At 37.9% G+C, this 18,449-nt stretch overlaps 1 protein-coding gene across 3 annotated transcripts in view; it reads left to right on the top strand.

The window, feature by feature from the left end:
- The window catches only part of MTMR10 (myotubularin related protein 10), a 39,839-nt gene that overhangs the window by 5,594 nt on the left and 15,796 nt on the right, over window positions 1–18,449 (top strand). For 2 of the 3 annotated variants that reach the window (XM_061347570.1, XM_061347568.1), the window contains exons 2-5: window positions 621–681; window positions 13,304–13,440; window positions 14,568–14,640; window positions 16,529–16,671. In XM_061347570.1, coding sequence (XP_061203554.1) covers window positions 621–681; window positions 13,304–13,440; window positions 14,568–14,640; window positions 16,529–16,671 — 414 coding nt within the window. Of the gene's footprint in view, window positions 1–620; window positions 682–5,184; window positions 5,278–13,303; window positions 13,441–14,567; window positions 14,641–16,528; window positions 16,672–18,449 lie in introns of those variants that run through there. The other variant, XM_061347569.1, reaches the window with a different exon arrangement.

Here is an 18,449-nt window from a genome sequence, read left to right as displayed (position 1 = left end):
TTACTTTTTCAGTTTCTTGGGAAAAGTGAAATGTTGATGCAACATACTTCTGGATGTTCCTAGTCATGAGAAATAGCAGTATCACTCTCAATGTAGGAACCGTAGGCATTAAGGTTATTCACTGCAGATTCCAGTCTTTCTATAGAAGTATTTTTATTTTTAAGGTTTGACGTTAAATAAAAGAAGGTAGGTATGTGTTCTAGGCCTTGGGTTTGGGGAGATTTTTCCTGTGCCAGAAAGTCATGCATATGAAAAGTTGAGAGTTTTGTGCAAGCTGGAGCATCTGCCTCAGTGTAGCTCTTGTTGTAGGACCTGGGTCTCCATGGAATGTCAGTCCAAATTGGTTTTCATTTGACCTGTGTGGAGGTTTTTTTATAGCCTAGGTTACACAGTTAGACATTAGCAGTTACGTACATTATTATTCTGGTGAAAAGCTGAATGTACACAAAAAAAAAAGTCAGTAACTTCACAGAAAAATGTTTCTATGATTGGATCCAAGCTTTTTTTAAGATCAGCTTTCTAAGTTAAAAGAACTTTCTTTGTTGCCCAAGCAGATCAGACTTGTGTCTGAATGTAAAGTTCTGATTCTGAAGTAAATCATCTTTTTCCTTTTGCTTCAGGCTGAAGACCATATAGCATCAGAACCAAGGATTAAAAAACTGGAACCAGTACTTCTGCCAGGTAGGCATAAATCAGGAATTTGACAGATACCTCAACAAGGGTATATTTAAGCCATTTGTTTATTATAATAGAATTGGTAAAATGTAATTAGTTTTCTCTATTTTACTGTGATTATTGACTTTGGTGTATTTTAATCTTAGTGCAATCCTTCAGGAAATATAATGTCCAAGTAGGAAAATCCAGTGATATTTGTGTCTCTAGAAGGTTGTTTGAACCTGCCTGAAACGCTAACAAAATACATCGGCAGTTTTGCAGTGCTTTAGTATGTGCAGGATAATGCCTTGTTTTTTTTTTGTCAGTATTTGCAATGAAGCCACTGTAAGTTTTACAGCATTTATTGATACCTTTTGGAAGACTACTAATCAGATAGTCATACCTTTGCCTGTATGCAGAACCCACTGCTATATGTGGTAATCTTCCTTTATTTTAAAGGCAAATAGTCATAGAATTTCAAGTAGGTAGGTATGATTGACTTGTGTATTGGAAAACTTCTGGTGGCATTGGAAAATGCCACCTTTAGTCACTTAACTCTTGTTGAAGGTGCAGCTGTTAAGTAATTTTGGAATTTTTAGGTGGCTTTAAACCTATGCAGAATAACCTTTTTAGTGTGTGGATGAGAAGAACAATGTTTTTATTATTGATCATAATTACATATTTATTAAAATGTAAGACACTCGTGTTTTCCATATTTTAAATAAGAAATTATCTTTGGTAAATGACACTTTGATCAGTGAGAATTTCTAAAAGCCTTTTTCAGATACCACAGGAATAATCTACTGTGCTCAAGATTACTTCTGTTGCAGACTCTGCATCACAGTAATAAATTTGTTTTGACCTTTCTAGGGGTAATTTTGAGTTTTAAACAGTGGTACGCTGCATTTTTTATTTTTTTTTTGTTAGGATAAGATTGTATGTCAACAGACAAGAATTCACGCATGTATTAATGCAGGAAGCTATTGCTGTCATGTGGACTAAGTTGATAAGACATGTTAACATTCAAAGTGACCAACAGAATAAATAAGTTAGTCTTAAAAATCATTTCTGTCACTGTTTCATGTGGGATTTTCGTTAATTAAGCAGTACTAATTGATACATGATATGGTCGAGTGAGGTACCTTAAGCTTAAGAGGCTGAAATACTGTGGAAGAGGTTTAGCTGAAAGAGTAAATAACAATTGACTGGCGCTCTGTGCGAGACAAAATAATACAGGTTTTGCTTGAGGCATAAATACCTTAAAATGCGTTGCTGAGATTGCTCGGTATTTGAAATACAGATACATCTTTAAGCTTGCAAAACTTCTACTTGCCACTTGGCATCTCATTGGTTATGTTGCAGTTGATATTCGTCCAAGGTCTTTGACTCACAAGGAAGTGACTGCATGTTCTTCTCTGAGACATTCCTCAGAAAATGCAAGGCAGAATGAGGTTGTTTTCCTCGGAGTGTAGCACATCTTGCCTTTGCTGTGAGATGTGTGCATGAGCAGTTACAGAAAACAACTTCTGTGCAGTAACTTTTTGCAATGTGATTCATGCTTTATTTGTGAAACTCCAAAGTACACTTAAAATGGTGCTGACTGGGTCTTTTTTTTTTTCTCAACTGGCTTATATTTATCCTGTGTTTGCATCATTTCCCTTTTCTGTGCTATCTTTGAAATTAGCATTTGGTGGCTTTTGGGATGTTTGTAGTAAGTTGCCACAGGTTGCATAGAAACCAACTGAGAGAGTATGACTCAGCAGAGAATTCAAATTTCCACCTCCATATCATTCTAAGGTGTTATTGTGAGCTGTTTCATAATAAAACTCACTGCTCTGTACAGCCACAGAGTAGGTCTGACAATCTTTTCATTTTTGTGAGCATCAGTCAGTATGAGGGAGTTTAGAAGTGACTTATTTTAAATTACTCAAATGCAGCTCTTCCTGTTTAAAGTTAAGCACTGGCCTAAAAACTTTTTTTTTCTTTTTTTTTTTCCTGCCATCAAGTGGTGCAGCAGCAAAGTGTATAAACAAGTACACATTGTACTGTTGGATAGACTGGCTTTGGATTTGTCATAACCCAACTTTCTGGCCAAATTCCAACTCAATTATATTAAGGCTGACTTGTACTCTCTTGCAAGTACAATTTGACTGTGGTATTTCTAATATTCTATCCTTAACAGTTGTATAAAATTGCCTTTGCTCTCAGGAACAGAGTTAATCCTGAGTGGCTGAATGTTTATTATGCTGGTCTAATTGGTAGAGTTTTTAAGGAGTTCTTTTGGAATTGAATTATGTTAGTAGAAGCAGTTACTGCGCCTTTAGTGATCTTTAAAAACTGCAAATAGCTGTATTAAGCTTTTGATTCCTAAAACATAGTCACTTTGAGGGAGTGACTAATTTTTGACCCTAATACCATACTACATAACTTGTATTTCTGTGCAGTGCAGGTTAGGAGAGGGAGTTTCAGACCTAGAAATAATGCCAAGTTACAAAATAGTAGGGGTTTATTTTGGGGGCAATAGGCAGGCAGGGGAGCATGGGGGAATTTACATTAGAACTGACTTTTAACTTGTAGAGTTTGTTTTTAAAGTTTCCTCTGGTGCCCAGAGGAATGGAGATGCATCTCTTCATATTTTGGAACAGAAGTCTGTATTTTCATGGAGCTGTGTGCTCTGCGGACAGTGGTATATTAGGAAAAGAACAAACATCATTTTAAGGAAGTAAAAATCTTGGTTTTAAGTGCCACCACTGATAATGCAGTAGGGAAAACCAAATAATTTTCTGGAACTTGGTTTATTTTCCTTCCAAAGCACATGGTATGGTTGCAAGATGGACTTACAAAATGTTTTCTTTTTCTTTCTGCAGTTCTGTTCTCCTAGAGTAGGTCTTCGATTAAGAGTTTTTGCAATTAGTTGAAGAGCCTGAGGAACAGTTTCACTTATTTTAGCTTTGTTTCCGTGCATAGCTTGTTCTATAAGCATGTCAAAGAGGAAACAGAAATAGCAGGTAGGCTACCAGTCAGCCTGTTAAAGTGCCTTGCCTGGCTAGTGGGAAGTCAGCTTGTGTACTTGAGGGAGAATGAAGTTGTTAAACTTGAAGTTGTGTTTTGTTCTGGTAATCAATTGTAGCTTGTGTCCACAACAGTGTCTGTGGCATTTTTGAGACATCAACTTAAGCATTCAAAAAAAAAAAAACGTACAACAGAACTGGGATGTAATGCAGTGTATGCTTTCATGATGTGATTGGCTATGCAGTGCGCAGGGAGGTGTAATACAAGGAGCCAGTGCAATGCCTGTGCTGTACGCAGTGCCGTGCCATAGTTTAGGAAGGGTCAGACCGAAAGGTCCTTCCTCCCTGTTGCTCACCATGATATTCTGCAGGAGATATATAACTAATGGAACATCTGATGAAGAGTGAGAAAACAATTGTTCCTCCTGGATTGTAATATCCACTGGTAATTACCCGGCTTCCTTCAGCCTGTGGTATGGGGACTTCCCTCTGAGAGTACTGTAATGGGGGGAAATCCAGATGATGAGTTAGAGAGCATCATAGAGACAATGCTATCATACTTAATTCGAATTCTTGCTGGATTTTTCTTACATGACTTAGGCTTTCTATAACCATGTAAAGGTCAGTCGCCCACAGCTTCATCTAGTAATAAGTTCAGCAATTGAACTGTATGCTGTTACTGACTGCCTTTTTTTGTTTTGGACTTAACTACCATATAGTTTCTGTGGATAAATCCTAGTTCTTGTATGACACAGCAAAGGTCATGCCATATTTGCCCATTCCATGTGATTTGTGATTTTTCAGACTTGTGTCATATGTCCACTCTGTTTTGCATCCCTCTAGCTTAGTTGTCTTGGTCCTAAGAGGGAAGCTTTCTATTGCTTCAATCCTTCTTTTGATTGTCTCTGAGCCTTTTCCAGTTGTGCCGTGTTCTTGCTGAGATGGAACATTGTATTTGAGACTTCTGCCATTGGATATATTGGGGGTTTATCTATTAATGACAGCTTGATTGAATTTACAACCTGCTTTTGGGGGTTGGTTAATTTTTTTTCTTTTGTATATATGCACCCTTAGATAGTCAAATGACTGTAGAAATTGACCTGTGGGAGGTTTTAACACTGTACGCAGTCTTAGAGCAGTCATATAAGACTCTCCTATAGCAGTGTCTGATTCTCTCGTGAGTTAGCTCCCAGCTCTTTTCCTACACAATTTTTTCTCCACTGTCTGCAGATCATTTGTCCATGAAGTCATGTGTTCCAGAGCAGCTTGTACGTTGGGACTGCAGGTGTGTTAACACCTGCCTGATTTGAACTCTTGTATCTCTTGGTGTTTTGGTTTGGTTTGTGGTATTCCAAAGCAGAACAGAGGTCATGGTGCTGTGAGTGCATGATGCCAGCACTGGGGTGAGTGTCTGTAAGAAACAGGGACCAAGCCCAGGAGTTAATATTGTAATGCCAGAGGCTTGTCAGGTCTGCCTTTCTTGTGTATTAGGAATCATTTCCCCCCTCAAAGAGGAAAATGGGATTGTTCCATTGCTTGGTACAAGTAGTAATGCTGTCACTGTCAGTGCCTTTTTCCATCTGTGTTTCTGGGAGGAATTGTCAATACCCAAGTAGCTATTGCTTGATCTGTTAAGAGTGCACATTTGTTGACAGTGAGTAGGGATAGCCTGTCAGTTGTAATAGTAGAGAAGAACTTGGATAGGAGTTGGTTTGGGGTTGTTTACAAAGCCTGTTCAGTTGCTGGTTCTCATTCCTCATGTTGTGGTGTGCCAGCCAAGGCGCTCTTACTGATTGCACAGTGGATTGAGACATTGTATTGCAGGGTATGGGTTTCTTCCCTGCGTCAAGTTTCTTACTTGGAATTGAGATGTTACTGTAAAAGTTTGTTTGTTTTTAAAGTTAGTTTGTGAGACTAGACAAGTAAGTGAAATAGCTTTGTAATTTCAGCTTTTGAGGAGTCAGTGTCATACAAGAGCATGAAATTGTTTTCAGCGTTTCGGAATGGCCAGATTAGTTAATCAGAATGGCCACTGGAAAGTGATACAATCCCATAAAGCTTTTCTAAAGTAAACTCCTTTTTTTGTGTCTACACCAAGATTACTGAAAGCTTTACTTTAATAAATTACCAGAGTTTCAAACTCTACATCTGAAATCCAAAACAGCAGTTTTCTGCAAACTAATCTTTCATACTGCAAGAACTTTAAAAATGCACCAAGTGTTTGACTTAGAACAAATGAGGCATCACACAAAGTATACAGTAAATACTTTTGTCTATTATAGCTCCTTTTGTTTGACTCAGTAAATTTTCAGGCCTGCTTTAGGTTCAGTTAGCTGCTTGTTTTGTTTTTTGTTTGGGGTTTTTTTTAAGGGTTGGCATGATGTAAGTACTACCAAGGCAGTGTGCGTGTAGAATCTGAATTCCAAATACAGTCTTACAGGTGGATTTTGCTGGATGAAGTCAGTTTGTTCTGCTTTGTTTGTTATCAACACAGAGAGGGCATTTCTTAAAGTTTCTGACTAGTAATATATTTTAAGTACTTGTAACTATCTACAGAAGTACTTACTTTTTTTGCAACAGGGCAAGGTGGAAATCCTTCTTTAAAGGTAGAAGTATGAACATGCTTTAAAATTAAATATTTTGATGCTTCTGCATGTGCGTTCTGCAAAACAGTTCCAATGTACTTGGCTTCTGCCCACGCCGTCCCACATACGTTTAATGCTCCAAGTCATTAAAGGTCAGAAAGGGGATAAAATGCTACTGTAGATTCTTGTTTGTGAGCTGAATGAACTACTGAGGGTTTTGCCTCCTGCCAAAGATGCTTGCTTTCAATGAAGTAAGTGTTCACCAAACTAATTTGGAGGGAACACATGTTTCTGTATCGATTATTAAGCCAACCTGAGTAATTTAAGCAATACCCAGTACTATGTTACAAGGTCAGAACAGCATCTGTAACTGGTATTGGTGATGCAGTTACAGAATAACAGGGTGGAAACCACAGTCCTCTCAAAATGTTACTGATTATATTGTTCAGGCGAAGTCAGGCTTTGTGAGTCTGTAGTTTATGTAGCCAGACTAAAAATATGCAAAACACAAAGCACTCTCCCGCCTTGCCGGCATGTCTGTTGTTCATGTTACAGAGCTCTGACCAAATCACTGCTAAAACCCCTTTTTTTGGGAGGGATGTTGATGATTGATAGGGTTAGTTTAATTTGGTCTAAAAATGCATACTGATGCCAAGAGGAACAGTTCATTATTCTATTTTTCTCATCACAGGTGTGCATTCCTATCAAGTACTTGGTGCTTTTTTGTGCAGCCAAGGAACAAGCCAGATCAGATTGCTAATTCAGATGAAATCTATGATGATGAAAAAGGAAGAAAAATACATGGTTAGAATTATTTTCAGCTGGATCAATTCTCTGATGTGACTAACAAAGTGACTAACAAATGGCAGTGCCAGCACAAGGCTGATGTGCGAATGAACGATGGCTATGGTTTCCATTTTTGGGGGTAATACCAGGTGCTGGATTAAAGCAACTCCGTAAGCAGGGTCAGCTTTTTAATCTACTGCAGTACTTTGGTTTGGATGCAGTGGGTAATGAGAGCCTTGCTCATGATGGATGTTCTCTTCTTGTCGTGAGAACTACCAGTTGCTTGCTCCATGTTCTTGAGTCCTTCACTGTGTTTCTGGGGTGCGGGAGAAGTGGAGCATCCCTTCCTAGGTCTGAAAAGCAGTCATCTTTCCACATCCCTCTTGGGGTCTTTTGCAGGGTTCACAGTGATTAGCCATTACTGGACAAATACTGTTTCTAATCTTGCTATTGTGCATGGGAAAGTAATAGTTGTTCTACTGTTGTTTACTTCTTTGCTACTTTTTTTTTCCTTCCTGAGCACTTCTAAAATTTAGCTAAGCTCTTGTTGTGGTCTTTTTTTTCTGTTTGTTGGCACACTAGAAAAACTGTACAGTATTGATATCTGAAAATTTAATGACCATATTTTCTGATCAGATTGGCAAAACAAGCTCTTTTGATACTGTGCATTTAAAAGATCTCACTCTCCGAGCAGTGGTTAGAGTTGTTCTTTTTTGACAGATATGCCAGGTTCTCCTATTAAAAATTAATGCAAATGGAACATATCCAAATTGGTTTTCATTCCCCATTCAATGTCAAGGTATTAAGTTGTCCTTTTGGAACAATATTTTTACTTTGTTTTTAGTTTTGTCCTTTCTGCAGATGTACAGAAGATTGAATGTAGTCCTTCCTTAAAGTAGTTGTCAAAGTTTTGCAAAATAGTTGAGGGGAAAAACTGATGGGTGCAGCTTTTTTTGTCTTCACATACCTGAATACATTGTGCAGCACAAGGAGATCAGAAAAGAGATAAGAAACTTAATTTATGAGCTTACAAATAGTTCTCTCTTAAGTTTGGAAGTGGCTGAGCACACTTGAACAGAAGATTCATTTAGAAGTGGGTTAGAGACATTTACACCTAAATGCTTGGTGCATACTAATAAAGTCATACAATTTTGGTATTCTCTCTAGGAGAGAACAGCTAAGAAAAAGCAGCTAAATGGGTGAGGATGTTCTGGATTTCAGTTACTTAGTAACAAAGTTGGGTTGTGGTTTTTTTTTTAATTCTCACTCAGAAATTTACAGAAGTTAATTATTTGCCAGTCATTTTGGAGCAGTTTTAGACCTAGATCTTTCTAAATGCAGGTGAACTCACTAATGTACTTTTTTAGATGGTTAAATGGCTACTCGAATTAATTTAGCTTTTCTGTTGTGAACTTTTTAGACTTTCACACAAGCTGTTTTTCTGTTGGGTAATCACTGTCAGCATTATAAGTGATTACCCTATGTTTTTCATTGCGTAATCGCTACCAACATTATAAATGAGGAGCAGGGGTTTAGTCTCCTAGAGTGTATTCAGGTGCTAGGACTGTATGAATTTAGGTAGCAATTATGTGACTGCATAAAGAATTTGATACTCTCAGTTGTCCTTATTAGACCTTGAACAAACACTTAAACATATTCAGATTTTAGTTTAGAACTTCAGTGCTTGTTAAAGAAAGTTTATACTAATAAATCTATGCCTTTGCTTTAGTACAGCATTGAAAAACTTCCCTTAGCGATATGTAGGGTACCTTCAAACTTCTTGAGCCTGTAGGGTTTGCATTATTCATTTATGGAGTCTGATTTCAGTCAGAAAATTGCCTCTAGCAAGTATCAGGTTCTTAATGTGCTGTTTGTTAGCATTTTAACACACATTTAGTATGCGTGTATGTGTTCTCTCCCTGTGTCTACCAATATGCATGTGTATATACACAGTACAGCATAAATATGTCTCCTTGTAAACTGCCTAGTTACTTTATTTCATTTGTGCAGCATTGTTGTATTCAGTTGGCATTGTTGGAAATGGTTTGGTTCAGGCTGGAAACGGAATTAACCTTCTTCCCTGAAAACTAAGGCTTTAAGATAGAACCTTGTGCTGTCTCCCTCCTGTGCTCATAGGCAGCAAAACTGTACAAGAAACTCTTATGGCTGGAAGTGTTTGGCAAATGCATCAGTGAGCAACTGAAAACCTGGAAATTACTTGATCTTTCTGTGGCAAGTTTCTTGAATTTCAAGCTAAGATAATACAGAATTGCAAAACAGCAAACATGAACTGTCTGTACAGGTGAAAAAGGATTGTTTATGCATTTCCTACTGCTGCAGAGAACCCAGGCCCTTGTCTCCAGAGAAAATTAAGAAATTTCTAGTTACAAGTTCTGTATAGTGTTACAAGTACAGTGCTAATTAGAGCAATTCTTGTTTAGTTTTTCAGATCTGTCAAATTTACTTATTGTCTGATTGCCTTGTTATTGATAACAAATGGTTATAAAAGGGACAAACAATACACACAAGTGCTAAGAAAACTTTGAAGATATTTTTTTGTGATCTGCATGTGTGGAGGTTATCAGATCCCGCATTTGTAAGTTACAAATTACTGCCTTTGTAAGAGAAACAAATTAAACTTGATCCTGTAGGGGATGGCACCAAAACTTGCAGAAGAATTGTTCAGTAGCAAGCAAAATGGTGCAGAGCCTCCTTTATTTTATGATGTCACTGATTTTGCTGAAATCAGTTGCCCAGACCAGACTCACTTGGTGTGTCTGCATGCCAGAGAGACAAAGCTGGTGCTGTTGCTCAGCAGCTGTGCTCCCTGTTGATCCATTGCTCTGCCCATCACTGAATTCAGCGTTTTCAGCTGTGCCACTGTTGTCTCCAGTTCCCCCATGTGCCTGCTCCACCTTCTGAATTTCGTTTGGATTGTAGCAGGTTATGCCACATATCATGGTGTACTAGATACATGCCATGAATTCTCTTAATGCCCAAAATATGAGATAGTCAAATCGCATGTGTCTGGGGGAGATTTAGCAGAATTTTTCTGACGTTTACCAGTTTCTGAGGCTGTGTGTGAAGTGGAAGGTGTTTTAGCTAGATAGATCCTTCAGTCTCTCATGTTCTTTTTGTGATTCATGTTTTTGTATAGAAATATTTTTATTAAATGTTTGGCTTTGTATTTAAGGGTGGCAACCTTCAATTTTTCTTCTGGTTTCCTGTCAGAGTTTAAACAAGCTGCTCTTGTCTCCTGAGATCATTCTTTGACTGCTCACGTCACATGGAAGTGCTGACTGCTGTTCCATGTCTGGAACAGCTTGTGACTGTTTACTGGAAAAAAGCAGCAGCTACGCTGTAAAAATGTGCAGTGTAATATCTCTGAATAGCTCTGTTGTTGACATTTGTATAGAAAAATCACCTACTCAACTACAAATGCAAGAAGGTTCATTGTGCAAGACCAACACATACTAGTTGGATTGTTTATCTACTTTCCTAAATGTGGAAGGTTTGAACCTTTTCATATTACTCATAGACATCCAAATGAGGAATAAAAGCCAGGTCATTAGGAAATTCCAAACCTGCCTTAAAAAGAAAAAAAAAAAGTTCAGTTTATGCAGGCTTTTGAAAACTGCCTCTATTACATCTGCATTGAAAACTTCATTGTGCTTCACTGTAAATGTTTGAACCTTGCAGCTGAAATAGGCATGCATGCATGCACCCTGCCTTGACATATTGTAGCACTCAGATTCAAAACTGACAGTTCTCTGTTAGGCCTGTAAACTTGTGTGCAAAGGAGAAGCTAGGCCAGACAACCCAGAATGTATGTGCTGGATGAAATGAGAATACATGAAGCTACACTAAAATAGAGTTAGTATTGACATGTAGTGCAGCCACACAAGTATGAGGAATGCAGGAGAGAAGTAAAATGACTGCCTTGTTTAAAGAGAGTGATGTAGCAGCGTGTATTAAGCTGTAGTAAGTTCAAACTGAAGAAGTTTGCATGAATCTCTTATTTCTCTATCATTCTGTAACATCAAAGACATGAAATACTGAAATAGTTTGTGCTTATAGCAAGATTGTCCCCAGGGTGTTATAAAAAAGTATTATACTTGCTGTCAGGTCAGAGAATGGTATATGGGGAAAAAATATGCAAGTTACACTTCATTTAATGGTATCTTTGGCTCTCCGTATCTTTGTATGAGAAATGCAGGTCCTGAGAAAGAGAAGAATAAAAACCATCTAAGTTTAGAACAAATGACTTTTTGGAGAGGGGAAGCTTCACAGGCAAAATGTGACTGAGAACTTGACATTGAATAGTTGAAGATTAACACCAACTGTAAGAAGGAACTACTTTAACATACAGTTTGGACTTTTGCAGTTGCTGAAGTTGACAGCTTAGTTAATAAAATGCTGGGCATTAAGAAGCTTCATGCTCTCCTAAAAGCATTGAAACATTTTCGTTACCGTGTTTACAGAAGTAGGGCTTGTCATTCTCATGTACCCCATCACAAGACATTGTTTTCAGTTGCTGTGGACTTGGCTGAATTTTAACAACTTGAAGCTGTCAGAATCAGAAATTTTTATTTATTTTTATTTTTTTTTTTTTAGAAGCTTATTTAACCAGTTTGGTAGTGTTTGGGAAAAAACTTTAAAGCTCCAGCACATCTGTCCATAGAGCATTTTCACACTTCTGGCATAGATCATATATGTATATGATAACCATGGGTCAATGAATCGTCTCCTCTTACCTTTTCAAATAGTCTTAGAACACTCAATTCTGCCAGCTCAGGGATAAGGATGAGTCCAAGACACTTGTGTAGCTGTTTATGACAACTGAACTAAAAGCAGGGATGTGCTGCTGCTTTAGTGACTTCCAGGCTGATGACTGATCATACTGGGACAAGAGAGCTAGTAGAGCAGCTTACCTAAGTAATTGAGATTGAGCATGTGCAGAGACTGGGTCTTGAGGATAGCAAAAGGTGTGTTTCTGCTCCAGTATTTAAAATGCTCAGAACAGTTCTTTGAATGTGTGGTGCACTGATGACTACCTGAGGAAAATGCTGTCTCACAATGAGAAGACAGATGGGAGACTTTTTCAAAGCTGTGTCCATACTCACTGGGAATACAGGCAACTGCTTACTGCTGTTAGAGTCACCCAGAGAACTGTGTTCTTGCAGAGGGGACTCTGAGATAACATTTTGGGCAACTGAGTCTAAATATGCCCAAGCAATTAGAAGCAAAGAAGGCATTAGCAATCTTTAGCCCTTAGTCTTTTTGAAAACAAAAACCTCCAGCTAGTGTAAAATTACACTTTTCTTGAACACACATCGACTCCCAAACTATTTATGGTGGATAGCGGCAGAGGGAAGTGGCTGATGTGGTGACAGAAGCAAAAGCCCTGCACAAGAGTGGCATAAATAACCAAGTTCATTTCCTGAAGTACGAACAAAATTACTACTTAGATTTCAGAAACCAGTGTTGTGGAACTAAAAAGTAATGTGTAGTGATTTTCTTTCTCTTTTTAAATGGTCCTCAGTCTCATTTGCCTGTATGCTTTTTATAGCATAGTTTAGCCGAGATGAATGAGCATAATTTTGTTCCTTCATTTGGATCTTCTGTTTTATGAAAGGAAATGATTGGTCTCCTCCTTTAGGTGGTCACAGTAGGAACTTTACAATGGTGAGGACTGTTTAGTATGTTTGTGTTCTGGTTTTTCTTTTATGAACTCACCTTTAAAATCTACTTATAAATGTGAAATCAGATGTGGACTGATTATTCTGAATTCCTGAAGTTCATAAAACTCTCAAAAGTACTTAGCAGTAGCCATTGATTTAAGTTTTTAAAGTGAATACTATCTGAAGTACATGAGAATATGCTTTTGTTTAAAGGACAGTGGTTTCCAAATGCATCAATTTTCAATAGTGAAGAATTGCAGATTTTGTTCTCTGGCTGTAAGGAAAATGGCGTGTAGGGGTTGTGATGGTGGGTGGTTTGTTGTGGTTGTTTATTATTATTATTATTATTATTATTATTATTATTATTATTATTATTATTATTATTATTGTTTTTACTGCTGCATCATATTGTCTGCTTTGGGAATGATAGTTTTCCCACCCCCGGGTGGTGTTGGTTAAACTCTAGGTTTACCCAGAAGAGGTGTATAGCATGAAACAGATAAAGGGTTAAGAAGATTTTTTGGTACTACAGGTTTAGAATTGCTGTACTACAGGATTTATATAGGCTTCCCTCTTTCTGTTTTAGGTGAAATTGTGGTAAATGAAGTAAATTTTGTGAGAAAATGCATTGCAACTGATACAAGTCAGTATGACCTGTGGGGCAAACTGGTTTGCACTAACTTCAAGATTTCCTTCATTACGGATGACCCAATGCCACTACAGGTTTGTTATTACTCATGTTGCTACATCATGACAGCAAATGTGATGGGTAAAATGGATTGAATTAGAACACAATGAATCTGTCTCATATCTGATATAAATACGATGTCTTCTAAAAGAAAGAAGGGTAAAAGATGTGGTTCCAGTGTCTTGTTCTGAAGGTGTTGCTATTCCATTCCTTCATGAAGAGTATCAGAACAGTGCAAGTTTGGTGTGGAAGTACAGCCATCTGGTTTTGCCTTCATTTATATGGAGGCTTCATCAGGAAGTGGTTTTACAAAAGGCAAAGCAGAAATTGCCTTCTTCAAGGAGGAACGTGTTTTTATATGGCAGATGTTCCTGTGACTAGACAAGCATCATATCAGCAAAGCATTTAATGAGTCTAAGTTCCATTGGCATTACTGACAGCGGACAAAATAACCATGAAACGAGTTTTCATTTTAGATGAAGCAATGAGAACAGGAGAGAAACAAACCAAGCCTTTGTCAAAGCAGAACATGTGCCATTCAAACCCCCCTCAATCAGCTATGGAACAGCACAGCATACAGTGCTGTTTGGATTTCCAAGTTGTGAGCTGTATGGTATTTTCGGTAGAGTTTTCACTTTCATTTGGGGCTTTTAAAAGAACCACTCCATTAACTAGGCATGTGTAAAGCTCTAAAAGTAGGTAGGTACTTACTAAGTAAAGCTCAGTAGCTATGACCAAAGCTACTTAAAAATTAACTTTTAACATGAAGTAGCTGATAAACATGACTGAAAGCTGAATTACTGTTTGTTTGTTTAAATTCATTTGGTTACAGATTTTTTAATATTTTATATATATATTTTACACTTTGGTTTGTATTGAATTTCTACCAGCAGTTTTTGAGGCTTTACTAGCCTCAGTTCAGTGCAGGTCGTGGGGTTATTTTGCATACCCCACTGGGATTCCTGACCAGTTTGGTGTGCAATTCACCAGCACAAGAATGCTGTTTACACAACTTGTAACTGCCTGCAAATGGGCAAGGGTGGTACATGTCAGCAGAGTCTAGGCATGCCTGATTTTTGTCATAATTTCTTCAAAGTTGTGCTGTATATCTGGTTGTCAACTGAAGAACTGCAATTAATAGCTCTGAGTTCATATATTTCAGAAATTCCATTATAAAAACCTCCTCCTTGGTGAACATGATGTCCCACTAACGTGCATCGAGCAGATTGTCACAGGTATGTCAAAAATAGTTAAGTATAATGCAGGCTCCAAACTTAGTTCAAAGCTGTTAACTGCTTGTTAGGTTGTGCAGAATTGTTGATGCTTAAGGCTTTATGTAATTAATTTTCCCTGATTTGAAGAATTTGGTTTATCCAAAATTAGGATAGAAGCCTTAGATGAATAAAACTTGAGGTGCCGTGCAGGAGACATTTATTTGGGTTTTTATATTGGTTTTAAATTCAACTACAGTATTGAGTTAACAAGTGTTGTAGTGTAGACACTTGTTATAGCTGTACAAAATTTTGTTAGCAACATTTTAATATTCAAGAATCTGATTCTCTTCCACTTAAGTACACTAGATTGCAAGAAGCACATCACTTACACAATTCACACATAGCTGGAATATCTGGCAGTATAAGTGCTTGAGTTTTTAATTTTGCCTAGTTCTTAACAAGCTAGTAGCTAGTGGTCCTCAAAAATACACAGATCTGCAAATCACTATAGACCTCTTAATCTGAAAGAAATAACTTCTACTTATTTTGGAGAACCAGTTTTTGGTGGATACTTTAGGCTCACCTGTTAGAAAGAATATGTTAATATTGTAATTGAAGAGTTTCATGTAACTGATAATTTTTCAAGTCTTGATTATGGCATGGACTGTTAACTACTTGGTTTTCTGACTGTAGATAATTTAATCCTTTACTGATTAGTTTTCAGTGGCCAAAGTTATCCAATAATCTATTCCCACCCTGGTAGCTGGTTTTAATCACTGGGAAAAGATTCGTATCTATCTGAGGAAGCACATTCTGAAGAAACGCCTTTTCCTAAATGCAGAGGTATTAATTATGTCCTCTCTCACATGATACGTGTTGTTCCTAAATGGGAAAGGACTACAGACAGCTTTTACTTTGAAACTCAAGGGCTGCCAGATTGTAGATTACTCTTTTGTGCATGTTTTCCCAGACTCTCAAATAGCATGAGTACCTGTATTTTCATATAAGAATGGTAGAAGTTCTCTAGGAACCCTTTCTGTTTAGCTTTTCCAGGGAGAGTGCAGTGTTTCCTGCCACACACTTGAGATTATTCTTTGTTCCTCTGTTATGCAGGTTTACCCTAAATTTAGTGGAGCACAAGCTTTTACTAACAGGAATTAAGGAGAGGTTTTTACCCACACTGGAGAAGAGGCTGCTCAGTGGTTGTTATATTGAAGGTGAATTCTCAGAGGTGGCCTTTTAGGCCGCTTGTCTTGAGTTCAGTGGAAGTAGTTCAGTTTAACCCAAGATACCTGCAACCAGGCAGCTATGTTAGTTAGTCACTCAGATGGGGCTATGTGCCCCAGTTTTTCCAGTTAACACATATAAAATGTGTGTGGCTTCTGTGATGCTTACATTTTCTAACTTAACTTTCTCTGTTTGAAAAGGAGATACAGAGGTCAAGAGACGTAGGCTGTCTATGCAGGTCTAGACCAGCTAGCCATTTGCTATACTTACATTCTTGAGTTTTGTGTAAGAAATAGGGACTTAATCTCAGTCTTAACTCGACTTCATTTATACATGCAAGTAAAACAGAAAAATCAGTGTTTGTGTCAATTACTGTGCATCAGAAGGGCCCTGCAGCATACCCAGTTAACTGGCTGAGAGCTCTTGGAAATACTGCATATTCCCTGTTTGTGAAGTTCTTGAAAGACAGAAGTAATCTGAGCATACAGGAAACAGTAATTCAGCCACTTGTTTGAAAGGAGGTTGATCAACAGGAGGATCTATAGTTGTTTTTTTTCTACCTTAATATAAATATACTATTAAATGAAAAACTGCTGGTAACAGCATTACTGTATCTTTTTGAGCCAGTCTTGTGTTGTATGCTTACAAAACACAGCCCAATAACTTTGTCTTTTCTTTGCAGTGAATGACACCAAGAGGAAGCAGAAGGTCCTTGGTCCCAACCAGAAACTTAAATTTAATCCAACTGAATTAATAATTTATTGCAAAGACTTCCGAATTGTGAGATTTCGTTTTGATGAAGCAGGTCCTGAAAGCGCAAAAAAGGTACTATATCTTCTTATGAAACCTTGCTACATGCAATGACTAAAGGCAACAGCTGTGCTAATAACATTTTGGTTTATGTTTTGATAGAGAAGTAGGAGGGAAGAATTGCGAATTAATCACATTCTGCTAGGAGAATGTCTAGATCTTGAGTCAAAATGATTAGGTATAATGTGTAGTGTGATGTGTTAACTGTTTCTGTGCATGTAAGATAAACATTTCTTGTCATATCTGTTGTGCTTTTAAAAACTAATAATTTCCGAAACAAATCCTTTTAAAGACTGCATTGCAGCTGTGCAACAGATGGGTACATGTTTATGGAAAATGTTTGAAGCATTATACATTTTTCTGAAAGTCATAAGCTTAATTTACCCGCAGGTGAAGTGTACTATCTTATATGTGCCCTTTTTTGCTTCACAAGGCAAGTTCTCCAGAAGCTCTCCAATGACTGGTTTGTTTAATGCACATAAAACTATGTGCTCTTTCTCAACACTTTCTCAGAAAAGACTTGCATACCTCTGGACAAGTGGAATTACTTCTGTCTGTACATTACTAGAAATGTCATTCCTTCCCCAGTTCTAACACTTGCTATTGTAAATCTCAACAAAATCGTACAGTGTTATTTAACATGGTAAGATCTGGGTAAGTTTGTGTTAATTGGAGATGGTTAGTCTGTATAACATTAGCTCACCAGCTTCCTGGTTGTTCTGGGTCAGTGCTGTTGGTTATTTGAGTTACAGCTCCTCTGATCCCCATGGCACCAGGAGGGGGCCAGGCACGGCACAGCAGACATTTTGTAAGGAATGACCCAGTCTGCTTACAGAGCTTAAGAATTCCCCCTTCTCAGTAGGATAAAGTTTGAGCTTAACTCTGTAAGTCCTAAGAACCATCTGCCCAGACATAAATCTGTTTGCAGTTATCATCTGATAACTATAACTGAAGCAGTTCATCACTACTTCACCTTTTACCCTCTGGTAGAGGTCCATGGGCTGAAGCCAGGTAATAAAGCAGACTGTTCTTTCCTTGCTGCTTTTCTAGGTTCCCTCCTGCCTGCTGCCTTTACTGTTTATAACCTTTCACATTTGGCAGTCTTTCAGCAGTCAGTTCCCCTTTCACAGCTCCTCTGAAATCTCCCCGGAGCAGCCTGTCTACTGCAATATCTTTATAGCAACTGTTTCTAATTGGCTGTCACAGCTAAGAAGAATGATTAGCCTGGAGGAGGAAAGCATAAACTCAGCATCTCATTAACACTTTGTGCTGCATTTACTTAGGCAAGAGTGAAACCTTTTTCTGAAGGTGTTTGCTTCATACGTTTATAATTACATGGTCAAACATGATTTCTTTTGAAAGGAAGAATGGCTAGTTCTAGAGATCCAGAGGATCTGAATCTGTGTGGTTATAAAGATAGTGCTTATGGTGACCAAGAGTTGCTGTTATCCCATAGCAGAATGCACTCACCAAACGAGTGGAAAAAAAACCAAACTTGTACAGATTATCCTATCAGCTGTGTGGCTGCTGTTGCAGTTTCGATGTGTCAAGTAGGTTACTGCAGCTTTGTGGGGGTGTATCACAGAGCACACTTATGCTGAAGGAAAATAATGTTAACCTGATGTTTCCATAATAACACTGTTCTGCTAGCACTAAAGTACGAGTGTCTAAAACCGTGAAGTCCTTAGGTCAGGTTTTGTCTGTCTGGATTACGCTTAAATTATTTTGGGGTACTGGTGAACACAACTAGAATGTTGTATACTGTATGTAACTCCAGGATATTGACTGGAGTT

The sequence above is a fragment of the Neopsephotus bourkii genome, unplaced genomic scaffold, assembly GCF_033783945.1.
Source record: "Neopsephotus bourkii isolate Nb327-2 ecotype Australia unplaced genomic scaffold, CSIRO-AGI_Nbou_v1 NB_318, whole genome shotgun sequence".
Taxonomy (NCBI): domain Eukaryota; kingdom Metazoa; phylum Chordata; class Aves; order Psittaciformes; family Psittacidae; genus Neopsephotus; species Neopsephotus bourkii.
This window is presented reverse-complemented; position numbering and strand designations above follow the sequence as displayed.